Source organism: Bicyclus anynana, chromosome 3, assembly GCF_947172395.1.
Source record: "Bicyclus anynana chromosome 3, ilBicAnyn1.1, whole genome shotgun sequence".
Taxonomy (NCBI): Eukaryota; Metazoa; Arthropoda; class Insecta; order Lepidoptera; family Nymphalidae; genus Bicyclus; species Bicyclus anynana.
This window is the reverse complement of record NC_069085.1, coordinates 8283204-8308671: the sequence shown is the minus strand read 5'-3', so window position 1 is coordinate 8308671 and position 25468 is coordinate 8283204. Positions and strand designations below refer to the sequence as shown.

Genomic DNA, 25468 nt, shown 5'->3' with positions numbered 1-25468 from the left:
ATGTATATTTTCTTAAAGAATCTTGTATAATATTAGGAATTAACTTAACTCGAGAATTAACTTTTATTTTTTATGAAGGGTACAAATAAATGTTATTTCCGTTAAATATACAAAGAATAAGGTAATATGAACAGGGCTTGAAAATCTAACTATTCATTATTTTTGAACGAATTTGTAGTTACTCGGCATATTTTGTTTTTTGACGTTGACTTGACAGAACGCAAATTTTGGCCTGACAGAATGAATTGTTGAATTTGTAACTTGATTATTTGTGAACTTTTGGACTAATTTGAAGTAAAACTATAATTTGAAGCAATAATGGCACCTGCTGAACAAGATGTTGAAATGAAGAATGTAGACAGCCCAGCTGCAGCGAGCGATGTGGAAATGCCTGAAGTGAAGAAGGACGCCGACGTACTCGCTGTCCAGGATTTAAGAGAGCATGTCAGACAAATTGATAAAGCTGTCTCTTCAAAAGAGCCAAGATTCGCAATGCGTGTACTCAGGTCGATTCCGAGCACCAGGAAGAAGTTAAACGGTAATGTCCTTCGTGCTATCATAAACCAACTATTTCCAGCTAGTTCAGACAAAGACGCTTTGATTGCGTTCGTAGAAATGGCCTTACCAGACGCTGTAGAGATAGAAGCACCGCGGTCTCGAAGCGCTCCAAAGTCACCCGTCCCTGAAGTAGATGCATACATACATCTCTTGGTGTTGCTTCGTTTATTGGATACTAACAAGTTAGAAGAAGCCGTTGAATGCTCTCAACTGTTGATGAATAAAGTTACAGCTCAAAACCGGAGAACTTTGGATCTGATTGCTGCCAAGTGTTATTTCTATCACTCAAGAGTTTTCGAACTGACTAATAAACTTGACCTCATTAGAGGGCTTTTGCATGCACGTTTACGCACATCCACTCTTCGGAATGATTATGAAGGGCAAGCTGTACTGATAAATTGCCTTTTGCGTAATTATCTCCACTATGCCTTGTATGATCAAGCTGATAAATTGGTCAGTAAATCAGTCTTCCCAGAGAGTGCCAGCAATAATGAGTGGGCAAGATTCCTTTATTATCTTGGCAGGATCAAAGCTGCTAGGTTAGAGTACAGTGATGCACACAAACACTTAGTGCAAGCTCTGCGTAAAGCACCTCAAACTGCAGCTGTTGGCTTTAGACAGACAGTACAGAAGTTAGCTATTGTTGTTGAGTTACTGTTAGGAGACATACCAGAGCGTGCTATTTTCCGTCAAGCCCAGCTCAGAAAGTCTTTGGCTCCTTACTTTCAACTCACTCAAGCTGTCCGACTCGGTAATCTGCAAAGATTTGGGGAGGTTTTGGAAAACTTTGGACCCCAGTTTCGGACTGACCATACCTTCACACTGATTCTGCGTCTTCGTCAGAATGTTATCAAGACTGCAATTCGTTCTATTGGAATGTCGTATTCCAGGATTTCTCCTAAAGATATTGCAAGAAAGTTGGGATTGGATTCAGCTGAAGATGCTGAATTTATTGTAGCGAAAGCTGTTCGAGATGGTGTCATTGAAGCTACCCTTGACTCAGAAAAGGGGTACATGAGCAACAAGGAAAGCTCAGACCTCTACTGCACAAGAGAACCTCAGCTTGCCTTTCACCAGCGCATATCGTTCTGTTTGGAGTTGCACAACCAAAGTGTGAAGGCAATGAGATACCCACCAAAGTCTTATGGCAAGGAGCTGGAAAGTGCAGAAGAGAGACGTGAGAGAGAGCAGCAGGATCTGGAACTTGCTAAGGAAATGGCTGAGGAAGATGATGATGGTTTTCCTTGAACATACAATTTTATTAATATATCAATGTTATATGTAGTTTTTGAAATAAACTCATGAAATACTAATAAAATATAATTAGTTTTATTTATTTACCCATTTTCTTAATATTATCTCACTACTGGTCTGTCTGACAGAGACATGACGACCCACGGTTTCATCTGTGTAGTTCCTGTTATGTTTGGCATAATATGAGAAATGATATCCCCCTTTGCCAGACACTTAGCTTCATGGCAACCCTTGAAGTTACAAATAAAATGGTGTTTTTCGAAGGGTTGTCACGAAGCTAAGTGACTGGCGACTGGGAATATGTTTTCTCATATTATGAAGAGAAAAACATGAAATATTACACTTTATCCTTTGAATTGGGTACCCTACTTACTCATGACGAGCATGAGCTGATAAACTTTCAGCTTTATAAAATGACAAAGGTCCGGGGTCCACAGGCTCTTAGTCTATTAGTAATTTGACACATACTATAAATATTGATTGTTGTGTTAATAATTCAATGACAGCTCTGTATCCCAGCAACCTTAATTAATTTGTTTACTGTTTGTTTCCATATGTCACATAGAGATAGATCAATGACAATATTGAACTTGGAATAAAATATCTCAATTTCAGTATAGTTAAAGACATAGATAAAATACACTTTATAATAAAGATCATCCAAAAGGAAAATGGAGTTCACTACATCAAACATTGAAAAGTTAGTTGATTTGCTAAGAGCACCTGAGCCGGATGTTTTGCAGGGAGATGATTTTCCTTCCACTAGTAAGTCTTATTATTATTCCTGCCTTTGTCTTTGTTGGTAGTATGGCAACGAGCGAACCTAACTTAGGTACCTACTAGGCAGTGGACACTGTCGCTGGGCAATGCATTCATGCAGCCTTCAACATTCATGCATTCCATCTTGGTCGAAGGCTGCATAGATCTATCTATCTGGTTATGTGGCACACATATCTACACTACATTAGCTAATTTAGAAAAGACTACTTCGTATTTAGTTTACGTGGAATACCTACGCTAGACTTGTAAGTTGGAGCTTGTTCTTACCACCATTAGGTACTCATAATACCATCGTCTAGTTGTACACGGGAATTATTTCTAAATAGCCGGTCTACTTGTTAGTTTCAGAGATTGATCAGCCGGACACACACAAAAAATTTGAAGTGTTTTTGGTGACCTGTAACTTAAGTGTCCAAAAGTACCTATTCTGTACCTAAACTACAAATTACAATTAAAATTTCTGAAAAACCCCCTATATTCATGAAGTCAAGTAGATACCTAAGTAGGTAGAAAAAGGACTTTTAACCCGAGTGAGGATATCAAATTAAATGAAACCCTTTTATTTGATTCTCCCACTCGGGTATGTTTGCTGAACGTAGTGATTACCCGTAACTATCACCCCTGCCCACTTCTAAAACAGGTAATTTTACCTGCTGCCACGTTGGTTTCGTGGTTAGCATATCTGGTTTTGGGTCACGAGATCTCCCAGACTCCTGGGTTCGAGACCTTGGACGAGTTATGAGATACTTAGGTACCTACTGAGTTTTCTATTATTATTATATAGTATTTTAGTAAAAATTCCAGCGTTGGGAAGTTGTTGGTGGTAGGTACCTATACCCCCGTAGCCGGAGAGCATGGCAAATCCCGGCCATTATCGTTGGCATCTGATAGGTATCAATGATTTTAACATAATCACCCTAAGCCCGTCAACTCGCGTTGGAGCAGTGTGGTAGGTCTCCTCCTAATGAAGATATGGCTATGGCTAAGCCATATCTCCATTAGGAGGAGACCCATCCAGGAGACCCGGTCTAGCCTTGTTAAATAAAATAGATTGTGAATTTTTTTTTGTTACTGAGAGTTTCTTGGAAGAAACAAAAATCCAATTATCTCTATTGGGTACAATACCTATACTACAGCCTTTCTTGATGTACCTACTGTTTACACACAGGTTCCTTATCGTTTTATACGAGTGCATGTACCTAGTGCCACTTCACACTAGCCAGTATTGGATATGAGTAAATACTATTGATTACCTTCATTGCAGAATATGATATAACCGTTACGAGGGAGAACAATAATTCTCGCGATTTGCCAACAATGAAAACACCTAAAACAATTGAAGAATATGAAAGCCTAGAAGCTGAAGAAGCCGAAAACATGGGTAAAGTAGGATTCGGTGAAAGAGATCGGAAAACTCCTGTTTACACTATGAACTATCTGCAATCTGTCAGTGCGGAGGATGTCTTTCTTCAAGTAGGTAAACCCATACGTAGGTACCTACGCGTACATTAAAGTTTTCTTGAAATATTTTTTTCTTTTTTTAATAGGTATCTAGGTACTTGAACACTACTGTTAGAAAAAATAGTAGGTTAGGTACCAAGCTTTAATATTTTTTTATTTTCTGGGCAACCGCGGAGCATATCTACTTCCACTTTTGTTTATAACTGTACCTACCTGTGCAGACATGAGACAACTGCCATTTGTTCTCTCTCAATTTACTTGCTGAGTTCCATACCTACTATAGTCTGGCAAGTTCGTTAATGACACTCCCATGATATGCGGGTGATGGGGGAAAGACTGCGCGGGTGTGAAATGGTGCGTGCGAGGAAGTGAGGTGCATCAGCCGTCGGTTTTTCATTCATCGCTACACGCTTCCCAGCCCGCGCGGACCATCGGGAGTGTTCCGAACGAAGTTGTCAAGCTATGAGACTACAAGCCCTTGAACAAAAACTACCTGTGAAATGACCCAACGTGAATAACGCTTAGAAGGCTGTTACTATATCAGAAAATAACTCTGAACACTATGCCCTCATTTCCGAGTGGTACAGTGGTGAGTACGCGAGTAAATGGAATTTCTCAGGTACAAATGATGAATTATGACTAATTATAATTGTACAGCTTTGTTATAGTGCTAAAGATGATTAAAAATAAATGTCGAAAATCCTAGTGCCGTACTAAAATGGTGATGCCAGAAGTCAGAACAAACTTTTACTGTCGACAATTGCAGAAGCAAAATAGGCCATTTAATAGGTACTGTACGGCATTTGTGCAATTCGTTTTGTACACATATACAGATACTTTACCCAAAAACGCCGTACATTTTTCCAGCGCAGGAGTCCAAATATAATCGTTGGATCATTTCCCATGTAATTTTTGTTCAAGGGCTTGTAGTCTATATAACCTGTCTACATATACCTAATGTGATTTTTTCTCATGTTCAAAGATGGGGCCAAAGACGCCATCGTCAGCCAGCTGCGAGAACCTTGTCGTTAGAGTAAAGATGCCTGAAGATAAAAAAGAGAACGTAGATTTGGACGTCGATACGTCGAGCGTCACGATTAACTCTTCCCGATACTATCTGAAACTTCCATTGCCTCATGAAATTAACCCTGACACATCGAAAGCAACCTGGGACTCCACGGAGGAAACATTGGTTCTGACATTGAAGTTACAGAGAGAATTTGATTTTGTTAACTTTTAAACATACCTAATTAACCAATGATAAAATATTGACGCGTATAAATTGTAGCAATCTTTGTTTTATTACAAAAGTAGTATTTACCCAGCCAGCGCCGGACCAAAGTTTTTAGAATGGATCGAGATCCAATTATGGCGCCTCTCCTGTTTGCTTCTAATAATAGGTATATATAGGTTACCTATACTAATTGTTAGTGCAAAGTAAATATGGAACACGAAGATCTCGACCATACTGTGGAGAGACCAATTGAAAATCAAGCGCAATACCGTCTACCGACGACAAGGAGTTTAGATGTCATAGAATATCAATAACTTCTAAAATTATGCTCTGGGACACCGGATGGCGAAGCAATGTTGCCCGCGCACTGTATTGGCGCTTGTCTTGTTCATCTCATCGCTTAAAATATAGACAATCGAAAAAACAGAAATTGCTTATATTTTTCATTACCACTTAGGCTAGGATTGGACGCTTGGAGCGACCGCTCCGTTCGCCGTATGGGCGGGCCGGCCCAGCTTTACTCAGTGCACTGTTGTCTACAAAACGAACGATTCTAACCTTAAAATCGACTATATCGATGCGGACGTGATAGCCCAGTGGATATGGCAACTGCCTTCGATTCTGAGGGCATAGTTTCAAATCCAGTCCGGGGCAATGCACCTCCAACTTTTCAGTTGTGCGTTTTAGAAATTAAATATAACGTGTCTCAAACGGTGTAGGAAAAACATCGTAAGGAAACCTGCATACCTACCTGAGATTTTTTCTTAATTCTCTACGTGTGTTAAATCTTATTTCAGAAATATACATTTCAAGATTTTAGTAGGTAACTTGCGAATTACAGACCACAGCTCACAGTTGAGACATGGGACCGGCCCCTGGGGAACCCAGTGGAACCAGCCTTCAGAATAAAATGAAATTCCTTCTGTAGGGTAGACAGGTAGACTTTATCCTACTAATATTATAAACGCGAAAGTTTGTATGGGTGTTTGGATGTTTGTTACTCTTTAACTCCGCTACTACTGAAGTGATACTGAAATTTGGAATGGAAATAGATTTTACTCTGGATTAAGATTTACTTTTTATCGCGAAAAAATCCGTGGTTTCGCGAGATTTGCAAAAACTGATGATTTTGATGATATGAATGTTTGCTACTCTTTCACGCGTCGACTACTGAACCGAATTAGCTGAAATTCTGTATTGAGATATATTATAGCATGGATTAAAACATAGGCTACTTTTTGTCCTGGAAAAATCCATGGTTCCCGAGGATGGAGGAGGATTTGTGAAAATCTAAATTTCACGCGGATGAAATCGCGGGCGTCCGTAGTGTACAATACTTATCAAAAAACTGTTAGGTAAGGTAGAGCTCTTAGTTTCATTGTTCCATATTCTCTAACGACTAATCGTCCTAGTTATTTAAAGTACGAGTAATCAATGCCCCTGCTAGAACCAAGGCGTCAATTTGTGGCAATCAAATGCCATATCAATAATTTTAATCACCTAAATGACTAGGCAGTACGAGATTCTATCTAGATCTAGAGTGACGGCAGTGGGTAGTGAGACTCTGCTTTCTGCATCCCGGGCCGTGAGTTCGATTCGCACAACTGGAAAACATTTCGTGTGATGAGGGAAACATTTCGTACTCATTTCGAACACTCTAATTTCGTTAATATTATTTGATGATTATAAATCAATATTATTATTTATTATTTAGCATTTACTCCTTCTATATATAAGTCAAAACTCAGCTGGTGAACGATCCCCTGGGGGCGCCCCCACAACGTCTATGAATTTCACTGTTAGACTACATCGTCTCTTAACATCAGTTAATGACGATCATATTGTAGTTAGTGAACCTCTATGCGGTCTCAGTCAAGTTGTTTGTTTAAAAGTTGGTTAACCTTGGGTTTCCAAAATTATTTAACAGTCAGGTATATTATAGTCATTAATCTCAAGTTCCTACTTCAGTAGCTATGATATTTTAATTGGCTTATTGCAGTTAATTAAAATATTTTGATACTTTAGATGTTTTGATAGTTAACAAACTAAATTAAGTACTGAGGATAAAACAATTGCTTTGTTCATCTAATTTTATATAAATTAGATAAACCTATAAGATTAATAGAAGATTAATTCATTTTCTTGACTGGAGATGAAATAGAGCGATGTTATTTTTTAAAGAACATTTTCTCCAATAAAAATTTTGAAAATATCTTCAATGTACAGAATTGGACCTGTTACAGCTTTATTATTAGTATAGATTGATAGATATTAGTATAGATTGATAACGGATCCATAGTTTGTCGTGGTAGGCTGTATCAGCGAATAAGCATTAATAGGTACGATAAGTAGGTACCAGCGGCGAAGAGTCCATACAGGCCGATTCCCGCCGAGTTACCTTCAAAAATCAATATGTTCATTCATTATTGTTTGTTTAAGAAAAGATGTATGTGAAACCGGACTTTGTATATCAAGCGGTATGAATTTCTTTTTCTCTGGGATGGCTTACCTTCGTCAATATTCCGTCCTTTGCCACTAGTAGGTACCTAACTACTTGCTGCATTTATAAAAAAATACAAATTAAATTTAATCACGTGTGTAGCAGTTTCTCACTTTACCTATTAGTTTTTGCTTGTAGTAATATGTTTACCAATGTTAAACATTTTTTTTCATATTATTGTACTGAACACATGACGAACAATCGGTAGGTACTCGTATGGTCAGTCGGCATCGCGACTCCATCCATTCTCATTTATTTTAATTCCTACACTCGCATGGCGTGGTAGCCAACTCAGTTAATTTAACAAATCTGCTTAATAATTAAATATTTACTCTTTAATTATTATTATTAACTCTGATAAAAGTGCAAAGTGTACCTATCTACTTATGAATTGAAACAAAAAACATAATACATATTTGGTTTTGTTTATGCCATTTATTACTCCAGTTCATTAAGGGTAAGTTTTATTTATTGCCTGTAAAATTTATAATAGTTTTGTCGAACTCTGTGGCGCAGTGGTGTAAGTGTTGCTTTATAACCAGAAGGTCCTGTTTCATTCTTCGCGCGAGTTAATTTAATTCATATTCATCTTATGAATCAATTAATCAACACCAATATAATATTGCTCTTGATCATAGTGGATACAACTGCATCATTGCTTATATGCTGCAATTAAAATAATATACCAAATTAACTATCAATTATTTTGAAACTAAAAACTCTGTAGGTACTTAAATTCAATCTTAATTAATTAATTAAATCAATATTCAATCTTCTTGTAATCATGGTTTGTAAAATATTAATTTTGTTATATTGTAAAGAAAAATAATAATGTTAGATGTCTAGTTGTACAATACGAGTATGTACGTAAACAAAACAGCTTTATATTCGTTGTTGAATTAATGAGTGTCGAATTGATTTATCTACGCTTGTATTGCGTTTATTGTAACGAAACATGAAAATTATTTTATAACACATTTGCTCGTAAAGTATCTCTTATTTCAGCAATTTCAATACTGTAATGTATCTCATTAGAGAGAGAGAGAGAGAGAGATGAGATAGCCCAGTGGATATGACCTCTGCCTCCGATTCGGGATGGTGTGGGTTCGAATCCGGTCCGGGGCATGCACCTCCAACTTTTCAGTTGTGTGCATTTTAAGAAATTAAATATCACGTGTCTCAATCGGTAAAGGAAAACATCGTGAGGAAACCTGCATACCAGAGAATTTTCTTAATTTTATGCGTGTGTGAAGTCTGCCAATTCGCATTGGGCCAGCGTGGTGGACTATTGGCCTAATCAATTTTGGCCTCATTCTGAGAGGAGACTCGAGCTCAGCAGTGAGCCGAATATGGGTTGATGAAGACGGATGTATCTCATTATGCACATGTGCCCTAATGTAAAGTGAAATGCACATGTGTTGTAATGTAATATAAAAACTTTATCATCCGTCTAAAAACGAAGGGTACTTTTTTAAAAGTTTTTATGTCAGAAAAATGCTCAACATTTATGAATAAAATTAAGTTTTTGAGGTAAACTATAATAAATAGTAGATTGTTATACAAGGGGCTAAAAAGACCCATTATATACGAGGTATTCCTCGTAATAATGGGTAATTACGTAAGTAATTTTAGGGCCCGATACGTAAGGCGAGGGCCGCCTAAATAGAAACCGAGTTTATAATGGGTTTAGCCCCACGTGTTACACTCTGCTTTTCACTACGATTGTGAGAAAATAAAATAGTTTAGTACAATATTCAATGATTTATTTTAATTGAAAATTAAATGTATAAAGTCTACAATTTTGGATAATATGGTAGATAAATAATGAGTATGTGAGGTAAACGTGGGTGATAATAGTTTAAAAAACTCCTTTCGTAAGTGAATCTATTCGTTGTTGTTTTCTCCATTTATTAAATTTTTTTCGTAGGTATCGTAGGTAAGTATTTAAGTAAATGCGTCTCGACTTTGATGGTAACAGATTGAAAATTTCATCCATCTCCAAATTACGATTCTCACTAGATGAAGACGACAATAAGAATTATTGTTGAAAAATATGTAAGTTACGGTCACAAATTTACAATGAATTTCGGAAAAAAATCAAGTGTGTATTATTCACGCCAATTGTTTTTTAAATTCTCGCTTTTTAATTTTATTTTTTTCACAAGAGAAAAAGGCAAAGGTATTAACCGTAAAGGATGTCCCATGTCTTTAAATTTTGCTCTATTCGCAATTCAATAAAAATAAAATGAAAAAATAATCGCATTCCACAAACAAGAACGCTGCATTTCATCCAATTTAAAGTTTTTTATTGGAGTTTACTCCTTAAGAATCGATTTTTTATATACAACGTGTCCCAAAATTCAACGATAAGCGGGCGCCAAAAGATTGACCTGCTCATGAGCACTTAAGGAAAAATAATAAAAAAAATATACCTAAATTTTTTTTTTAGTTACAAAATAAATTTTAAAATTCTTTGAAAATTTACACCTTGTATGATATTTTGAACTACCGCAGCTACAATTTCTTAAATATGCTTAAGATTTTTTTTGTATCGGAACCTAAGTAGTACTACTATTCACCACAACTCTTAAAAACACCACAATGCCCGCAGTTTTTACACAAAAAAATATCAAAATATTTTTTTTCCCTCAAATTTTTAAAGATTTTTACTTTCAGTCTACTTTGACTCATGGTCTTGCAAAAAAAAGTATGAACACCGCTATGGCAAGTTATTTTCAAAGTTGACGCAACTAATCAAGATTTCAAAATAGTATAATACCCTAGGATAACTAGTCGCAAAAAAAAAATATGCGTACCATTTGTAAACAAGAACTAAATTTCTAAAATGTTTTTGCTCCTAGAAATCACTTTTACTTTATGCACAAAATGATGTGAGTCATACGTTGCAATTTCCTAGAATTTTAATGGAACGAACGATAACATTTAAAAATAAGAGAGAGAGAGAGAGAGAAAGATAGCGATAAGTATACGTTAGAGAGGGATAGACAGATGTTCTTTGTTGAATGACAATGATGCAGGTAAAGAAAATCCTGTTCCCAGCAAGTCAGTACGCTCTGCTCCTTTGTTTACTGCGCAACTTTCCGTATTCAATTGACGTGGCTCTCGTACTAACGACTTTTGGCTTTGCATTTTGGACTGGACTTAAGTGATCTGCAAACTGAACTGACCTGGCATTATTTTGGACTGTGCCTGTGTTTTGTGAATTGGACTTTTGGTGTATTTTGGACTGTTTAGCGTTATCATGCCGCAACCATACACGCCGATGGAATACGCTAACATGCATCTCATTTATGGAGAATGTCGGTGCAATGCTAACGCTGCTAGCAGATTGTATCGAGAAAGGTACCCAAACGCTCAAAGATATCCAGATTATCGGGTATTTATGAATGTGCATCAAGCGTTTTCGGAGGGTCGTTTGCCGTCAGCTAGAAGAAACGCTGGAAGACCTAGATCGGAATGCGATGAAGAAGTTCTCAATGAAATAAACATTGATTCAACTACCTCAGTGCGTGCCATAGAAGCAGCTACGGGAATCCCAAAAAGTTCAGCACATCGAATACTAAAACGTCATCGGCTACACCCATATCATTACAGACGTGTACAAACGTTACTATCACGGGACTATCCACTGCGGATCGCATTTTGCCGAGTGATGCTTCAAAAGCATCGGGAAGATCCTCAGTTCTTGGATAAAGTACTATGGTCGGATGAAACAACCTGCAAGAAAGATGGCTATTTAAATCTTCACAACCTACACAGCTGGAGCAATGAGAATCCGCACCTGATGAGAGAAGACAAATCCCAATATCAATTTAAGGTCAACTTATGGACGGGCATTTTAAATGGAAAAGTGATTGGGCCTTTTGAATTACAAGGAAACTTAGATGGGGACAGTTATTTGAACTTTTTACAAAATGATTTGCAAGAATTACTAGAAGACGTCCCCCTAAGCGACCTTCAAAATATGTGGTATCAAAATGATGGTTGCCCAGCTCACTACGCTCGTCCTGTGAGACAATACCTAGACCACGAGTATCCGGGGCGTTGGATCGGGCGACTTGGTCCTATCCTATGGCCACCCCGATCACCCGACCTAAACCCCCTGGATTTCTTTTATTGGGGTTGTCTCAAAGACAGGATCTACGCAAAACCGATTACGACATTGGACGAGCTTCGGCAAAAAATCACTCAGGCTGCGGCACATATCAATGCTAGAAGATATGCGCGAAAAATAAAACGGTCGTTTTTAAGGCGATGTCGTGCCTGTATTAATGCCGGTGGAAAACAATTCGAACATTTACTTTAATGTTGTGTAATTAAAATAACAAACACATTTTTGGAACATAGTAAAATTTATTACTAACAACAAGAACAATTAAGAAATTTGGTTCTTGTTTACAAATGGTACGCATATTTTTTTTTGTGACTAGTTATCCTAGGGTATTATACTATTTTGAAATCTTGATTAGTTGCGTCAACTTTGAAAATAACTTGCCATAGCGGTGTTCATACTTTTTTTTGCAAGACCATGAGTCAAAGTAGACTGAAAGTAAAAATCTTTAAAAATTTGAGGGAAAAAAAATATTTTGATTTTTTTTTGTGTAAAAACTGCGGGCATTGTGGTGTTTTTAAGAGTTGTGGTGAATAGTAGTACTACTTAGGTTCCGATACAAAAAAAATCTTAAGCATATTTAAGAAATTGTAGCTGCGGTAGTTCAAAATATCATACAAGGTGTAAATTTTCAAAGAATTTTAAAATTTATTTTGTAACTAAAAAAAAAATTTAGGTATATTTTTTTTATTATTTTTCCTTAAGTGCTCATGAGCAGGTCAATCTTTTGGCGCCCGCTTATCGTTGAATTTTGGGACACGTTGTATAAGGCGCCCGGTATGAGAAAAATCCGAGGGGTAAAACCAACTGAACTAACGAAAAAGTGTCACGTTTTTGGTGCGCACCTTTAGTGCGCAACTTTCTAATTTAGCTGTAAGTGTATTGAGACGTACATAGGGTATGCTGTATAGGCGACTATACCTATATAATAATAATAATAATAATAATAATTTTTATTTACTTCAGATTATACACCCATTTAAAATATACATAAATAAGTACAAGTTCTATTTTCGAATAAAACCTCCTCCGTTTTATAGTAGGCTAGTACTTGGCTAGTACTCGTAACAGACAAGAATTAAAAAAACATAATTACTTTAGCCCCTAGAGGCTGAAATGCTTGTTTATCCCCGCTGTGGAATGGTAATATGACAGTGTTTTTGAGCAAGAGTAGTGAAAAAACATTTAATTCTTTCAGTTTCACATTTTTGACAATAAATGACATCTCAATAAATGTTATCTGTAACAGAAACACAAAAATATTAATTTACTTTATTAGAAATACTGGCTGTGTTTGGTGTATTTGCCGAAAAAAAACCGCACGCACTTTACTATCTGTGCAAAAATTACAATATACCCCGAGCAATTTCCGAGACGGACAGTCATGGCGAGACTCTAAGGGTTCCTTGTGGACTACAGATCTTTTCATTCATAGTAAAAACTTTAACTGATCAATCATAATAAAAATTCAAATTAATTGTTAGGTATTACTATTAGTATTCATACCAAATGCCAGGGTATTATAAATAAAGCCTTATGAATACATACAGTTACATTTTACAGGAAATGATGAAGTTATTATTGGTTTACGGGAAAATAAAGTTTATGGTAAATTTTCCCTCCCTATGACATGTCCTTGCCCATTTTGTTGTATTAATTAGTATCCTGTTAGAAATTACGAGGAAGGATAACGGTATTTTAGAAATGTGATTTGTAATTTGGATTTAATTGTACCTATTGTATTAGGTAGGTAACTAAGTACGTAATGTGCGTGGGATATATAAATAGGTAGATACCATTTTCCTATGACGCCCAACAAAATTCCTACCGAATGCGATTCCTATACCTAGTTTATTACTTTCAACTAATGTATCCTGTACTACGGTTCATATATTGTCTCCTTGGTCCAGTGGGTTAGCCTATATGGTTTCGGATCACGAGGTTCTGGATTAGAATCCTGGGTCGGGCTGCGACGTATATACCTAGTCAGCTTTTCTGTCTTTTAAGTAATTCAGTTTAAATTCTCGGCCCGGCATTGGAAAGTTGTTGTTACACCCCCGTGGCCGTGGAGTAGGTACGTTAAGCCGTCGGTCCCATTCTCTAAATTACAAAATTTAACATTATCAATCTCTCGCCAACTCGCATAGAAGGAGTTATAAGCTCCATAATATGCCCTCACCCAGAGGCGTCTTTACCTATAGTGCAAGGGGTGCGTCGCACTCAGGCGCCGCGATCTCAGGGGCGCACGAGCACCACTACTTTGCTTTCGATTAAACTTTTTTAAAAGTTCTGTTCATTTATTTTTGTTTTGTTACCTTACCTTTACCTTTACATCCATAGAATTAATTTTATCCGTGTAATTACAGTGGGTGTTACTTAACTTACATCTATCTTCCCAAACTAAAACTATCACAGTCCCAAAAATTTACTACCTGCGAGACCTATTTACTTTTGAAAATAGGCAATTACAAAGGTAGTTATTTTAGAACGTTTGTTTCAGAGAAAAGCTAGATAAGTAGTTATTAGGTAGGCTTAATACGAATAAAACCAGCTGATGCGTAAAACTATGTCATGGGAAGCAGAAATTTAGGTTGATAGGTGTTTATTGCACTATGCCTACGGCCTACCTATTCAAGTATTCTGTTAATATGCTAATTGTACACAATAAGCAATTTATATCGAGCGCCTGACTGTCGTATCGGCTGATTTTCATGATCTACCTACTCGTGTCATTGTTGCGTAGTCAATATTACTGGGACACGTGCTTTGGTTTGGTTCTGGATTGAGGTGGCAAAGGTCTACTATGATCTATGTCAATGTCCTTCTTGGTTTCTTTTACCACGTCACCTAGAAAACTATTATTTATTACGTACAAGTGAAAAAGGCTTAGTAAACTCAAGAAAAATAAATATTTATTTTTAAGTTAAGTAGGTATGACTCAGACGCAGTAGTAGTAGAACCTTAAACTTTTTTCAAATGAAAACCTTTTATTTTGTCCTTATATTTTGAAAAGCGAGCAACCTTAAATTGCAAGCATTTGTAAAAGCTTTTTGCAGGTTGTAAAAATTGATCTAGAATGATCAAAATTTATCATCATCATCAGGTGCCGTCTTCAAACTGAAGTTTGGCGATCAGACAGAAAATACTTATCCGATCTCTTGCAATATTTTTCAGCTGGCTGTAAATAGGTACTCTTTGTCCAAAATTCGTAAATATCCTTTATTTACGAGTAGATACGGTAAGTAGTAGTAGTGCTATTTACTCGTATGGACAATTGTGTACACATACAAATATAGATATAGTCATCCGATGAGAAATATTTTGTTAGTGATGAAAGTAGGTCAGAGTATGTTTAGTTTTAATTGGTTATATGTTAAATTCATTCTCAAAACAGTCCAGCTGTATTGAATATATTATACTGTTGCGTCTAGATTACAAATCCATCGCTTGAATCAATAAATATTATTATTAAACAATTATATTAGTTATGTGTTGTAGTTAATAGAATATTCATTTTCTACTAAACTAATAGAGTTTAGTAGAAAATGTTCTATTCAAATCGATGAATGCAATTTTTTTTATTCCTTGCAACAATGTAGAGTTTACTCTAATCTTAATCTCTTAAGAGATCTCTCTCTTTAATCTCTAAAAAAACCGATTTTGATAATTCTTTTACCAATAAAAAATCACGTTATTTGTAAGTGCTATATTTATAAGATAATTTATTCCCGTATTCCCAGAGGAAACTGCATTAAGAATCCAACTCAGAAAGCATTCAACGTGAATGCTTTTACAGTTTCTGAAAACATTTTTCTTACATTATTACTTGAGAAATGCCTACCAGCCCATATAACGTCGGCCCAGGGAACTCAGGTATACCCCCATAAAAAACTATATGGAGAAGATGTGATGTGATAAATAAGGATCTGGTTTAATAAATTGTAATGGTATGGTACGGTAAATGGTTTAAAAAAATATAATTTTTTTTATCACTCTTCTAGGGCAAAATGTTCGCCGATGTACCAAAGCGGCGAACTAACATTTGAATCTGTATAATTTTTTTGTATCCTTTTTTTCTGTTAGCTAAACAAACAAGAAAACGAAAAAATAAACCAATCATAAGTCTTCAAAAAACTCAAGCTGTTTGATTAACGATCTTCGAAAAGGGCCTCTTACGTGTGAAAGCAAAGTTTTTTCTCTAGTGAAGCGTGCGCCGAAAAATTGGAAACATCCTACATAGGTTAAGCCATTTTTGAAGCGAGCATTTTTGTTTCTTTTATTAGAAATATTTACCCTTCATTTGGGCCCCCCAGCTAATTTTGATACAGGGACCCTCCAAGGCATGCTACGCCACTGCCGCAATTCCTACGTTTTTTTTTCATACTTTCCGTAGATCTATCTTCTCGAAGATATCAACGCGTAAGGCCGTTACTCTTTGCGGGAAGTTACCGATAATAATTATAAGACCGTGATAAGTTTTCCTTCTTAAAAAGTTTTGCTGGGAATAGCAAATAGGCACCGAAACCTCCCATTGAAAATACAAATGCAGGTTACCCACTTACACCAAGGATAGTTTTAAGGCTGTTTCGTAGAGTAGGTATTACTGTAACGTATGTACCTATCTAATATTTCGTTATAGGTAGGATAAATAATGTTCTTTGTTTTATCATTTATAGGTAGGACTTTACACATTAATAAAATATTTATTATACACAAAGACATCTTTATTTTATTCAATCCGCAAGACTACGCGTAGGAATCTAATATGTACCTACCTACATATCCACAAGTTCTTAATATGTGGTAGATGACGCTTTTACATACATTTTTATAAAGGTATCTTCTATACCTAGTTATATTTAAGTTTAGTTTTTCTTTACCCTGCAGTTCTTACCATTGTCCAACGTTTCTCAAGCGTTTAATTATAAACATTTTTGTGTGCCATATGACCCAATTTTTATAATTTTAAGCACTAAATGTCTACCAAATGAGTATTTAAAAAGACCATTGTCCTCAGAATATTAAGTAAAATTTTTGTACTTTATTATATTTACTTTATAATGTTTTCACTGTTTTAGGTTAACACAAAAGTATCTACCTAAAGATGATATTAACTCGGACACTTTTATGGATACATTTATTTATTATTTTCGATGTCATTGTACAGTTACAAAGTGTGACACCATGGGGCAACAAACGTAAGAATCAATAAGCAATGATAAGAAATTCTGTTTCGAGATTAATTAAATTTAACTGTTTTATATTCCATTTTAAAAATAAAAAATATTATAAACAGCTGATTCATCTCAATAAATTCCGCCTTTAGAATCGGTAGTAGAGTCATTAGTTCACTTTACAAAGGCTTGTATAGTAATAAAATTTTTAGAATATTTGTATTTCAATTTCAGAACTTTTTCCACCAAGTAAGATTCCCGATGACGGTTTAAGCCCTCGGCGATCCGTAGTAAGACGTAAAATCATTCTATATCACAATTTCTTTCGTACGAAAGTTCGGCCTACAGCTTCTAATATGTTACTAATGGTAAGTAAAAAGTCAGTTCAATAACATAATTTTTAGGCTTACGAATTATCAACCTATGATCACTCGTGTGTTTGTCCTTTTTGTCAGTTACAGCCAATATGTTTTGAAGGTACCTACTAGGTCATACATTTTTTCAGTTTTCGGAGCGGAAAGGATCGTAGGAAGAGAATCAACGTGCCACTTGGCTACAGGCCCTGATCTGAATGAGAGAAATTTGTAACATGTACCTACCTACGTACCTACTTATGTACGGTGAACCGAAGACGGGCGTGTAAAGTTAATAAAAAATAAAATATTCTTCCACTTTTGAGGAGTATCATATCATTAAAAAAAGTTTTGCAAACTAAATCGCGTCACAATATATCAAATTAAGTACTTATTAGGCTTAAAATTTAACAAAAATATGCAGATTTTTGGAAGATTCTCTATATTTGTACAATTAACTTCGACTGTTTAAGTTTACATAATGTTTAATGTATAAGTAGGTATATTTCATTTGTACGGAACCATCAGTGCAGGAGTCCCGACTCTCACTAAAAGTAGATATTCTTATAGAAGTAGGTATTACTAGGCAGCTCTACTATCGTGCACTTACATAAATATAAAAAACTTTAAAATTCAATTTGTAAGTATACTCTTATTACATTACAGTCATGGCATCCCCTAGCAGCTCAAAAAGCTCAAAAATACGCAGAACAGTGTATATTCCTTCAGCACAATGATCCTAAGGAAAACGCAGTGCCTTATCTTGGCAATTGCGGACAAAATATCTTTGTGTCATCTCATAAAACTCCCTGGTAAGCATAACAATTGTAATTTATAGGTAATGTACGTAATTTTTTCATTTTCAAAATAGACCTATTTAATTTTAATCGTAAATGAAATCAAAGTTATGATTGGAAATTATATTTAATAAGTAAGGCTTAAGATTAAAGCTCTCCAAAACTTTTAATAACAAGTCTTTTAATATTTCTGTTGATTTGTTGAGTTTGTTGTGGGCTCTTCTCGAAGCAAGGCATTTGGAATCCTCGTAACTTTAATTGTAAGTTTTCAACTTACCACCATTAAATTAAATCATGACATAACTTGACGTTTCAAAAGTGCTTGTAAATTAAGCCTTATATAAGTGTACAGCTTGGGTATTATTAATAGATACAAATATATCTACTTATAAAATAAATCGATATAGTTGTATACTTAGATATACACTGCAAATAGTAAGTCGAATATAAAGCTTGAAGGCAGATTAAAATTACATAGGTCAAATTACCATGTCAGTCTGTAAAATCTTTAATAAGGTATTCACGATTCCCTCATTATCCTCGAAGTGAAGTCAAGATCGTGACGTGGGAACCTGAGCACAACAGACGGACGAGGAAGTAAGCGAATATCAACAAAAAATGAGAACAAGTACACTACGATATAAAATAAAGTCTCATCTTGTTCACAAGATTATAGAGTACCTACCAATCTATCTATTTAGCCTTGACGGTTTTAATCAACTAAAGCTATGTATTTGCGGTGCTTGCATTGAGACTATAGGCCCTTGGTCATCGGACACCAAAAATTTAATAATAAGGTGTTTGACAAATTTATCCATGTATTAGACAGGACCAAAGAGCTGGCGCTTGATTCGATCGAATGATTGATTGATTTTGATAATGAACATAAATTTAATTAAAGTCTAATTGGTATATTATAATATTTTACCTACGTATAAATGAAATAATGATGTTTATTAAGAGACAATGCAAATTTCACAGTGGTACGTTATATTTTTTTTCAATAGACGGCATAATTGTGATTGTGGTCGATAGATATGGCGTTGCTTGTAAATTTTAATGTGAATACCTTATTATTAATTCATACTTGCATTCTGGCGACAATTTCTTAGAAATAATGAGCATTGTGTAAGCAGGTACTGCAAGTAAACAAAAGTATTTTTTTGTTTATAAATATAGGTATAATGTTAGGTACTTACTCACTTTAAGACAAAAACTTTTTGTTTATTTTACTTAGTCACAGAATATGAGTACATATGCAAGAATTAGCTCTATTGTACGAATTTGTTCATTTATTCATGATTTAGGCATTAGATGCAGGGGAGGGGATTTAGATCCTTTTTTATTACGGCCTATTGCAGACTCAGACCACCTCTGTCTTGGAATACCCATTGAGGATTTATGTAGGTACATACCAGCAGCGAAGAGTCCTTACAGGCCGATTCCCTCCGGGTTACCTTTTAAAAATCCGTATGAAGAAATTCCCTATCTTTGGGACGGCTTACCTTCGTCAAAATTCCATACTTCGTCACTGGTACATACTAAAAACATACACACATAGGTACATACATAGGCTACGCGGTTTCACCCGTGTAGTACTCGTTTCCGTAGGAATACGGGGATAAAATATAGTCTGTAGCATCCGGGGATAGCCAACAGTGAGAGAATTTATCAAAGCGGTTCAGTAGATCCGAGCCTATTCAATGCAAACTAACAAACGAACAATCAAATGTTTCCTCTTTATAATGTTAGTATAGATAAGAATTATTTTTATAGATTATGGTTTTTTTTTCAAGGTTTTTCGCATTGAAGTCATGGTTTCTTGAATATCAAAATTTTACTTATGGCGCACCAGTACGTAATTTTAAGGCAGTTGGCCATTACACGCAGATGGTGTGGGCCACGAGCCATAAGGTTGGCTGTGGCGTGGCCCACTGTGCTGGAGGACCATGGGGGCAATTTTATAACTACGTGTGCCATTACTGTCCAGGGTATGTAATTATCATCGGGTTTTTATGATGTAAGGTTTTTGCTTTTTATCGCACAAAAGTAAATGTAACAAAGATTCCATTTGTTTTTATTTTGTGATAAGAACAGATTGAGCGTTTTTTTTCTATAAGTTATCCCTTGACTACTCACCTGATGGTAAGTGATGATGGAAGCGGACTTTCTAGCAGGAGGATGAAAAATCCACACTCCTTCAGTTTCTACATGAGATCTTACCGGAACGCTAAGTCGCTTGGCGGTACATCTTTGTTGGTAGCCTTCCACCTGCTAGACCTGGACCAATAATTTATTATTTATTATTATTATTTGTAAGTAGATTAAAATAGGTTATTGGACTTGAAGAAAAAATATTTAATAATAGTAACTGCCACATTAGTCCTGTGGTTAGCAGTGGCGTGCACAAGGGTTTTAACTTGGGTAAGCATTGTTCGTACAAATTGTACACAAAATTGTACCTATACAAAATTCTAAATTCCTTCTAAAAATCTGATTCGTAATTATTCCACGGTGCATTTTTACATCAGAAGTGTAGGTACGCCACTGGCTGGTTAGCTTATTTGAATTCTGATCACGAGGTCCTGGGTTCGAGTCCGTCGGTCTATGAAATACTTATAGAGCTTTTCTTTCTTCTAAGAAATGACCAATCTCAGCTTTCAAATAACTAGGTACTTTTTTTATTAAAAAAAAACCGTTTTTAATAATAAATGTCACACGACTAGAAGCTATAACTACAACTATAAGTTAAAACTACGATTAAATTTTATAACAATTTACATTCCGATGTTTTTTCTAAAATCTCATTGTGATGTAAGTCATGTTAGATTTTAACTTATTCAGTCGATTTAGTATTCTATATTTATAAAAGATTAAGTATATCTATCGACACGAGACTACAAATGGTCTGTATTATTATAACGAAGCTATTTTTTATTATGTACCTAAGCAAAACGAATGTACCTAATGTATCATATATATATGTGTACAATACAAGGTGCTTACGATTAAATCGTATGATAATCTAATATGTATGATAATTAATATCATACTCGTATATTCTAGAGATTGTAAGTAGTCTTCTTTCTATGTAAAAACCACAGAAAACATATGTAAAAATCTATGTGGAAAATTATGTAACAGACTGAAAAGGATGGGAGGGAGAACTTTGTAATCAAAGTTTTTGTTGGAAGCTGAAGGTAGATGTAAAAATATGAAAATTTCAATTTCAGCTACAAAATGATAATAAATACTTAATGTTGTGCTTAGTTCTGTGTAAGTTATATGAGGGTTTTAATGATCACATTTTATAGGGGTGAAAACATAGTGAAATTTTATATGAGATTTGCAGTTTTAAAGATATCCAGATAGAGGATATTATAGATCTCAATGCTGACCTATTAAGATTTTCACATAATAAGACCGCTACATCATGGATTATGGAATCATAAACAAGAAGAAGAGATAGATTTAGATAGAGCCTCAATAGCTATATTTGTCTCTATCTAAATCTATCTCTTCTTCTTGCCTATGATTTATAGCAATTATTCTTGTTGTCTATTTGATTTTAAAAACTCTCAGTAGCAGCCCAAAGTGGGTAAATTGGTGGTTTTACACGCTCGTACTATGAAGAGCACGTTAAGTCATCGGTTTCACGTTAAACTCTCCAACCCGTAGTAGCTTGATAAGCTTAAATACCCTCTCTTATTTTTTACTAGAAGTCCCGCGATTTCATCAACGTGAAATTTCGTTTATCGCAAATCCCACAGGAACCATGATTTTGTCACGGCTAAAAGTAGCCAATAATTTAATGTCTTCCCTTTTCAAATTTTAGATAAATCGGTTTAGTTGTGGCGTCGCGATAGAGTACCTAACCATACCATCAATTATCATAAACAACGGTTTTTCGCAAATCTCTCGAAAATCATGTACTTCTCGGGACAAAAATTGTAGCCTATGTATTAATCCAGACAATGATCTGTTTTCATTTTAAGTTTCAGCCAAATCGGTTCATTAGTCGCGGCGTTAAAGAGCAGATCCAAACATCCATCCTTACATATAAACTTTCCCGTTTATATTATTAGTAGGATAGAATAGATTTGTTTAATATTTCATTAAAAATGGTTCTTTTATTTTGATTTCAGAGGAAATTACGACACCATGATCCAGTATCCCTACAAAATGGGTAAACCGTGTGGCGATTGTCCAAATGACTGTATCTCCGATACACTGTGCGCGAACTCCTGTCCTGTTAAAGATTTCTATTCGAACTGCGACTCATTGGTCCACGTGCCCGGTTACTGCAAGCGTGGAATGTGTAATGCGACCTGTTCATGTGGCAATGAGAAAATACACAAGAATTATCCTTGGTAGTATTTATTTGTCTAGTATTACTCTTAGAGCCAGACTTTCGCTATTTTTAAAAGCCATAGGTAATTACTATGCTCATGCATCACCAAAGATAGGTATTGCATGGTACACAATATGCTATAGCTACTTATCATTGGTACATATATCAAACTATAGAGTTTGGACCATGGTGACTTTGGGATAAGGTGTAGGATTGTCTGTAATACTCAAATATCAATAAATTTGATTTCGTTCTTTACTTAACTTTGTGGCAACTCTTCACCAGAGGCTTAAGTATAATTGTTTGAATTACCTATACCTTAAGAATTTAAACAGTTTTCAAATGGTTTGCCACAAAACTAAGTTTCTGGCAACTGAAGATATAATATCTCCAACTATTTCAACAAATTATAATCATATAAAGCTTTTTTTGGCTGATTGAGGGTCTGGAACTTTAAACCTGCTAGTTCCCATACCAATCTACATTTTTGCCTCTTATAGTCGCATACTTACCTACCTACCTACCTTTATACTATACCTACACAGTAGGTAAATGAGGGGTGGCTAACTTTCAACTTATATAAAATCACGAAGGTCTGGCGATGACAGTTTTGTTCTAATATAAAATGTACTTAGGTATTATAAGTAATTTAAACTGTAAATAACCATATAGATGCTCGAGCTTTTTACATTTTGGGTTATTTTTATTTAGTATCAATGGTCTCCTAATAAAAAGTAAGAGGTTTGAGAACAATGTTTTTCCTATGACCTGGTATACTGTATATCTTCACTTTCATTCATTTCATCACAATCAGCATGTTTTATTAGCCCATTAGGGACAAAGCACAGGTTTTCTCATATTTGAAACTATGTGATATTTTATGGATTTATAGCTTAGGCCCGCCACGCTTCTCTTAAACGGATTAATGGGTTTAGGGTGACAATGTATGACTCTGTAGCAATTATGATTAATTATAATGACCGTAACCAGAAGCTCAATGTGCTCTTCAAGGGATGACCCTGTATCCAATATAACATAAGCTTAATACTAACTTTTACTCAAATTTACTTATTTACACTTTTTTTTGTTTGTTAATAATGTTTATGTTATTATATAAAATATATATATTTTTGAATACCGCTACGGCATTTGTAAGTTACTCTAATTTACCATTATATTATTTATTTTAAACAGTGTTATCGAGTGGATAATTAATTAAACGGATAAACGGAAATCTAACCCATACTTTTCTAGCTCATCGTAACTCGTTATGTTCATACTAGATGGCATTGGCGGCTTTCGATGGCTTGTTAAAATCAGATTCATAATTCATAATATCTATGGTCCAGTTGTGAAGGACTCTGGCCGGAAGGAATCTCTAACTTTGTTTGGGAAAGTATCCCCTGACAACATATTTATTTTATACTGGTCAAAAGTGCACCTGTATGCTAATTCACTATCTTTGACATATCTATGCTAGTTGATATTAACGAAATTGAGATTCTATGTAAAAATGTCATCCGGTGCTTACTGGTGGATGTCACACAATAGGTACCTAAATGACATTTTCTCAATTGATTTAATGTTTATTTAAATAGGTTGATGATAAAGACCAAATAAATGTACCTATAGGCCATCAGGTTTCGAACGTAAAACATACTTAGGTAAGTAGGTACATAATTGCTTATAGTCTAGGTATAATATAAGTGCGCATTAACCTGTATGTAGTACCAACATACAACAATCGAGCCAGCCAACATCAAGCTATTCCTCACGAGCTGTACAACAATAAATGTTTTAATTGTATTTTTTTTATTTGCTTTTCTGTATTTTATATTATGAATATTATATGAATATTATAATTTCTACCAAATGATTTTATTTTTTTTATTAATTAAATAATTGAAATAGCCCAATGTTTCATTTAAAAATTGTAATCATCATTGTCAGCCTTTCTTAATGGCCCACTAGTTGGCCAGGCCAACATCCTCATAGGAGAGGGAATATAGAGCTTAGACTCATCACGCAGCTTCAATTCGTGTTAACGGGCAAGGCGATAATGTTTTGTTTTTGTAACGATAATTCTCAATTGTTATGATAATGACTGGAAATGACGGTTTAACGTCACTCTGAGCTGAGAAATTTAATTGAAAATTTCTTGGAAGAAAGAAAAGTACGAGTATTTCAAAGCTAGACTACCTAGCAATCATTGATTTATAAATTTTATTTAAATTTATAAATACTAAATTTATACGGAAAACATTTCTTAAGTTGATGGGATGGAATGGGTAAGATTTTGTTAATATTGCAGTTTCTCGTAGATATGTACCTACCTTGTTTTTAAGAATATTAGGCATATTTGTTCTTAAGAACTTGCTTAGCTCTTAAAAACAAATATGTAATATTTGTTTTTAAGAGCTAAGCAAGTTACACAACAACATCGAATCGGGGATCGAACCCATGACCTCTTGCCATTTGAGTCCTGTCTATCAAACGGTAAGCTGGACTACGACAATAAGGGTCCAGGGTTCGAGTCTTAGGTCAGGCCAACAAAAAAAAATACGTTATTAGGATTTTTCTTATATGACAAGTTTTAATAGCAGCTTGAAGTTGGAAAGGTGTTAGGGTCCTTATGAGAGATCTAATGTTCTGCAGTGGACATCCTTCGGCTGATGATTCATCATTATCAACCCATTCAGCTCACTAGTCAGCTCGAGTCTCCTCTCATAATGAGAGGGGTTAGGCCAATAGTCCACCAGGCTGACCCAATGCGGATTGGCAGGCTTCTCACACACAGAAATTAAAAAAAATCTCTAGGGTGCAGGTTTCTTCACGATGTTTTTCCTTCACCATTTGAGAAATGTGATATTTAAT

At 35.3% G+C, this 25468-nt stretch overlaps 3 protein-coding genes across 3 annotated transcripts; all 3 read left to right on the top strand.

The window, feature by feature from the left end:
- The first annotated feature begins 206 nt into the window (after window positions 1-206).
- Window positions 207-1881, top strand: LOC112046664 (probable 26S proteasome non-ATPase regulatory subunit 3). The gene has a single exon (XM_024083376.2). The coding sequence runs from the start codon at window positions 319-321 to the stop codon at window positions 1804-1806; it is 1488 nt and encodes a 495-aa protein (XP_023939144.1). The 5' UTR covers window positions 207-318; the 3' UTR covers window positions 1807-1881.
- A 500-nt stretch (window positions 1882-2381) lies between these two features.
- On the top strand, window positions 2382-5784 carry LOC112046665 (dynein axonemal assembly factor 6). The gene is made up of 3 exons (XM_024083377.2): window positions 2382-2577; window positions 3857-4065; window positions 5036-5784. Exons 1-3 carry the CDS (start codon window positions 2484-2486, stop codon window positions 5291-5293), a joined length of 561 nt encoding a protein of 186 aa, XP_023939145.2. The 5' UTR covers window positions 2382-2483; the 3' UTR covers window positions 5294-5784.
- A 2254-nt stretch (window positions 5785-8038) lies between these two features.
- Window positions 8039-24499, top strand: LOC112046668 (serotriflin). The gene is made up of 6 exons (XM_024083381.2): window positions 8039-8244; window positions 16998-17117; window positions 17328-17461; window positions 18113-18258; window positions 20040-20234; window positions 22389-24499. Exons 2-6 carry the CDS (start codon window positions 17024-17026, stop codon window positions 22615-22617), a joined length of 798 nt encoding a protein of 265 aa, XP_023939149.2. The 5' UTR covers window positions 8039-8244; window positions 16998-17023; the 3' UTR covers window positions 22618-24499.
- Window positions 24500-25468: the final 969 nt, after the last annotated feature.

Coding starts and splice junctions, on each gene's coding strand:
- LOC112046664 (XM_024083376.2), top strand. CDS start 319: ATGGCACCTGCTGAACAAGATGTTGAAATGAAGAATGTAGACAGCCCA.
- LOC112046665 (XM_024083377.2), top strand. CDS start 2,484: ATGGAGTTCACTACATCAAACATTGAAAAGTTAGTTGATTTGCTAAGA. Junction 2,578..3,856: donor AGATGATTTTCCTTCCACTA/GTAAGTCTTATT, acceptor CCTTCATTGCAG/AATATGATATAACCGTTACG. Junction 4,066..5,035: donor CGGAGGATGTCTTTCTTCAA/GTAGGTAAACCC, acceptor TCATGTTCAAAG/ATGGGGCCAAAGACGCCATC.
- LOC112046668 (XM_024083381.2), top strand. CDS start 17,024: ATGATATTAACTCGGACACTTTTATGGATACATTTATTTATTATTTTC. Junction 18,259..20,039: donor TCATCTCATAAAACTCCCTG/GTAAGCATAACA, acceptor TTTTTTTTCAAG/GTTTTTCGCATTGAAGTCAT. Junction 20,235..22,388: donor GTGTGCCATTACTGTCCAGG/GTATGTAATTAT, acceptor TTTTGATTTCAG/AGGAAATTACGACACCATGA.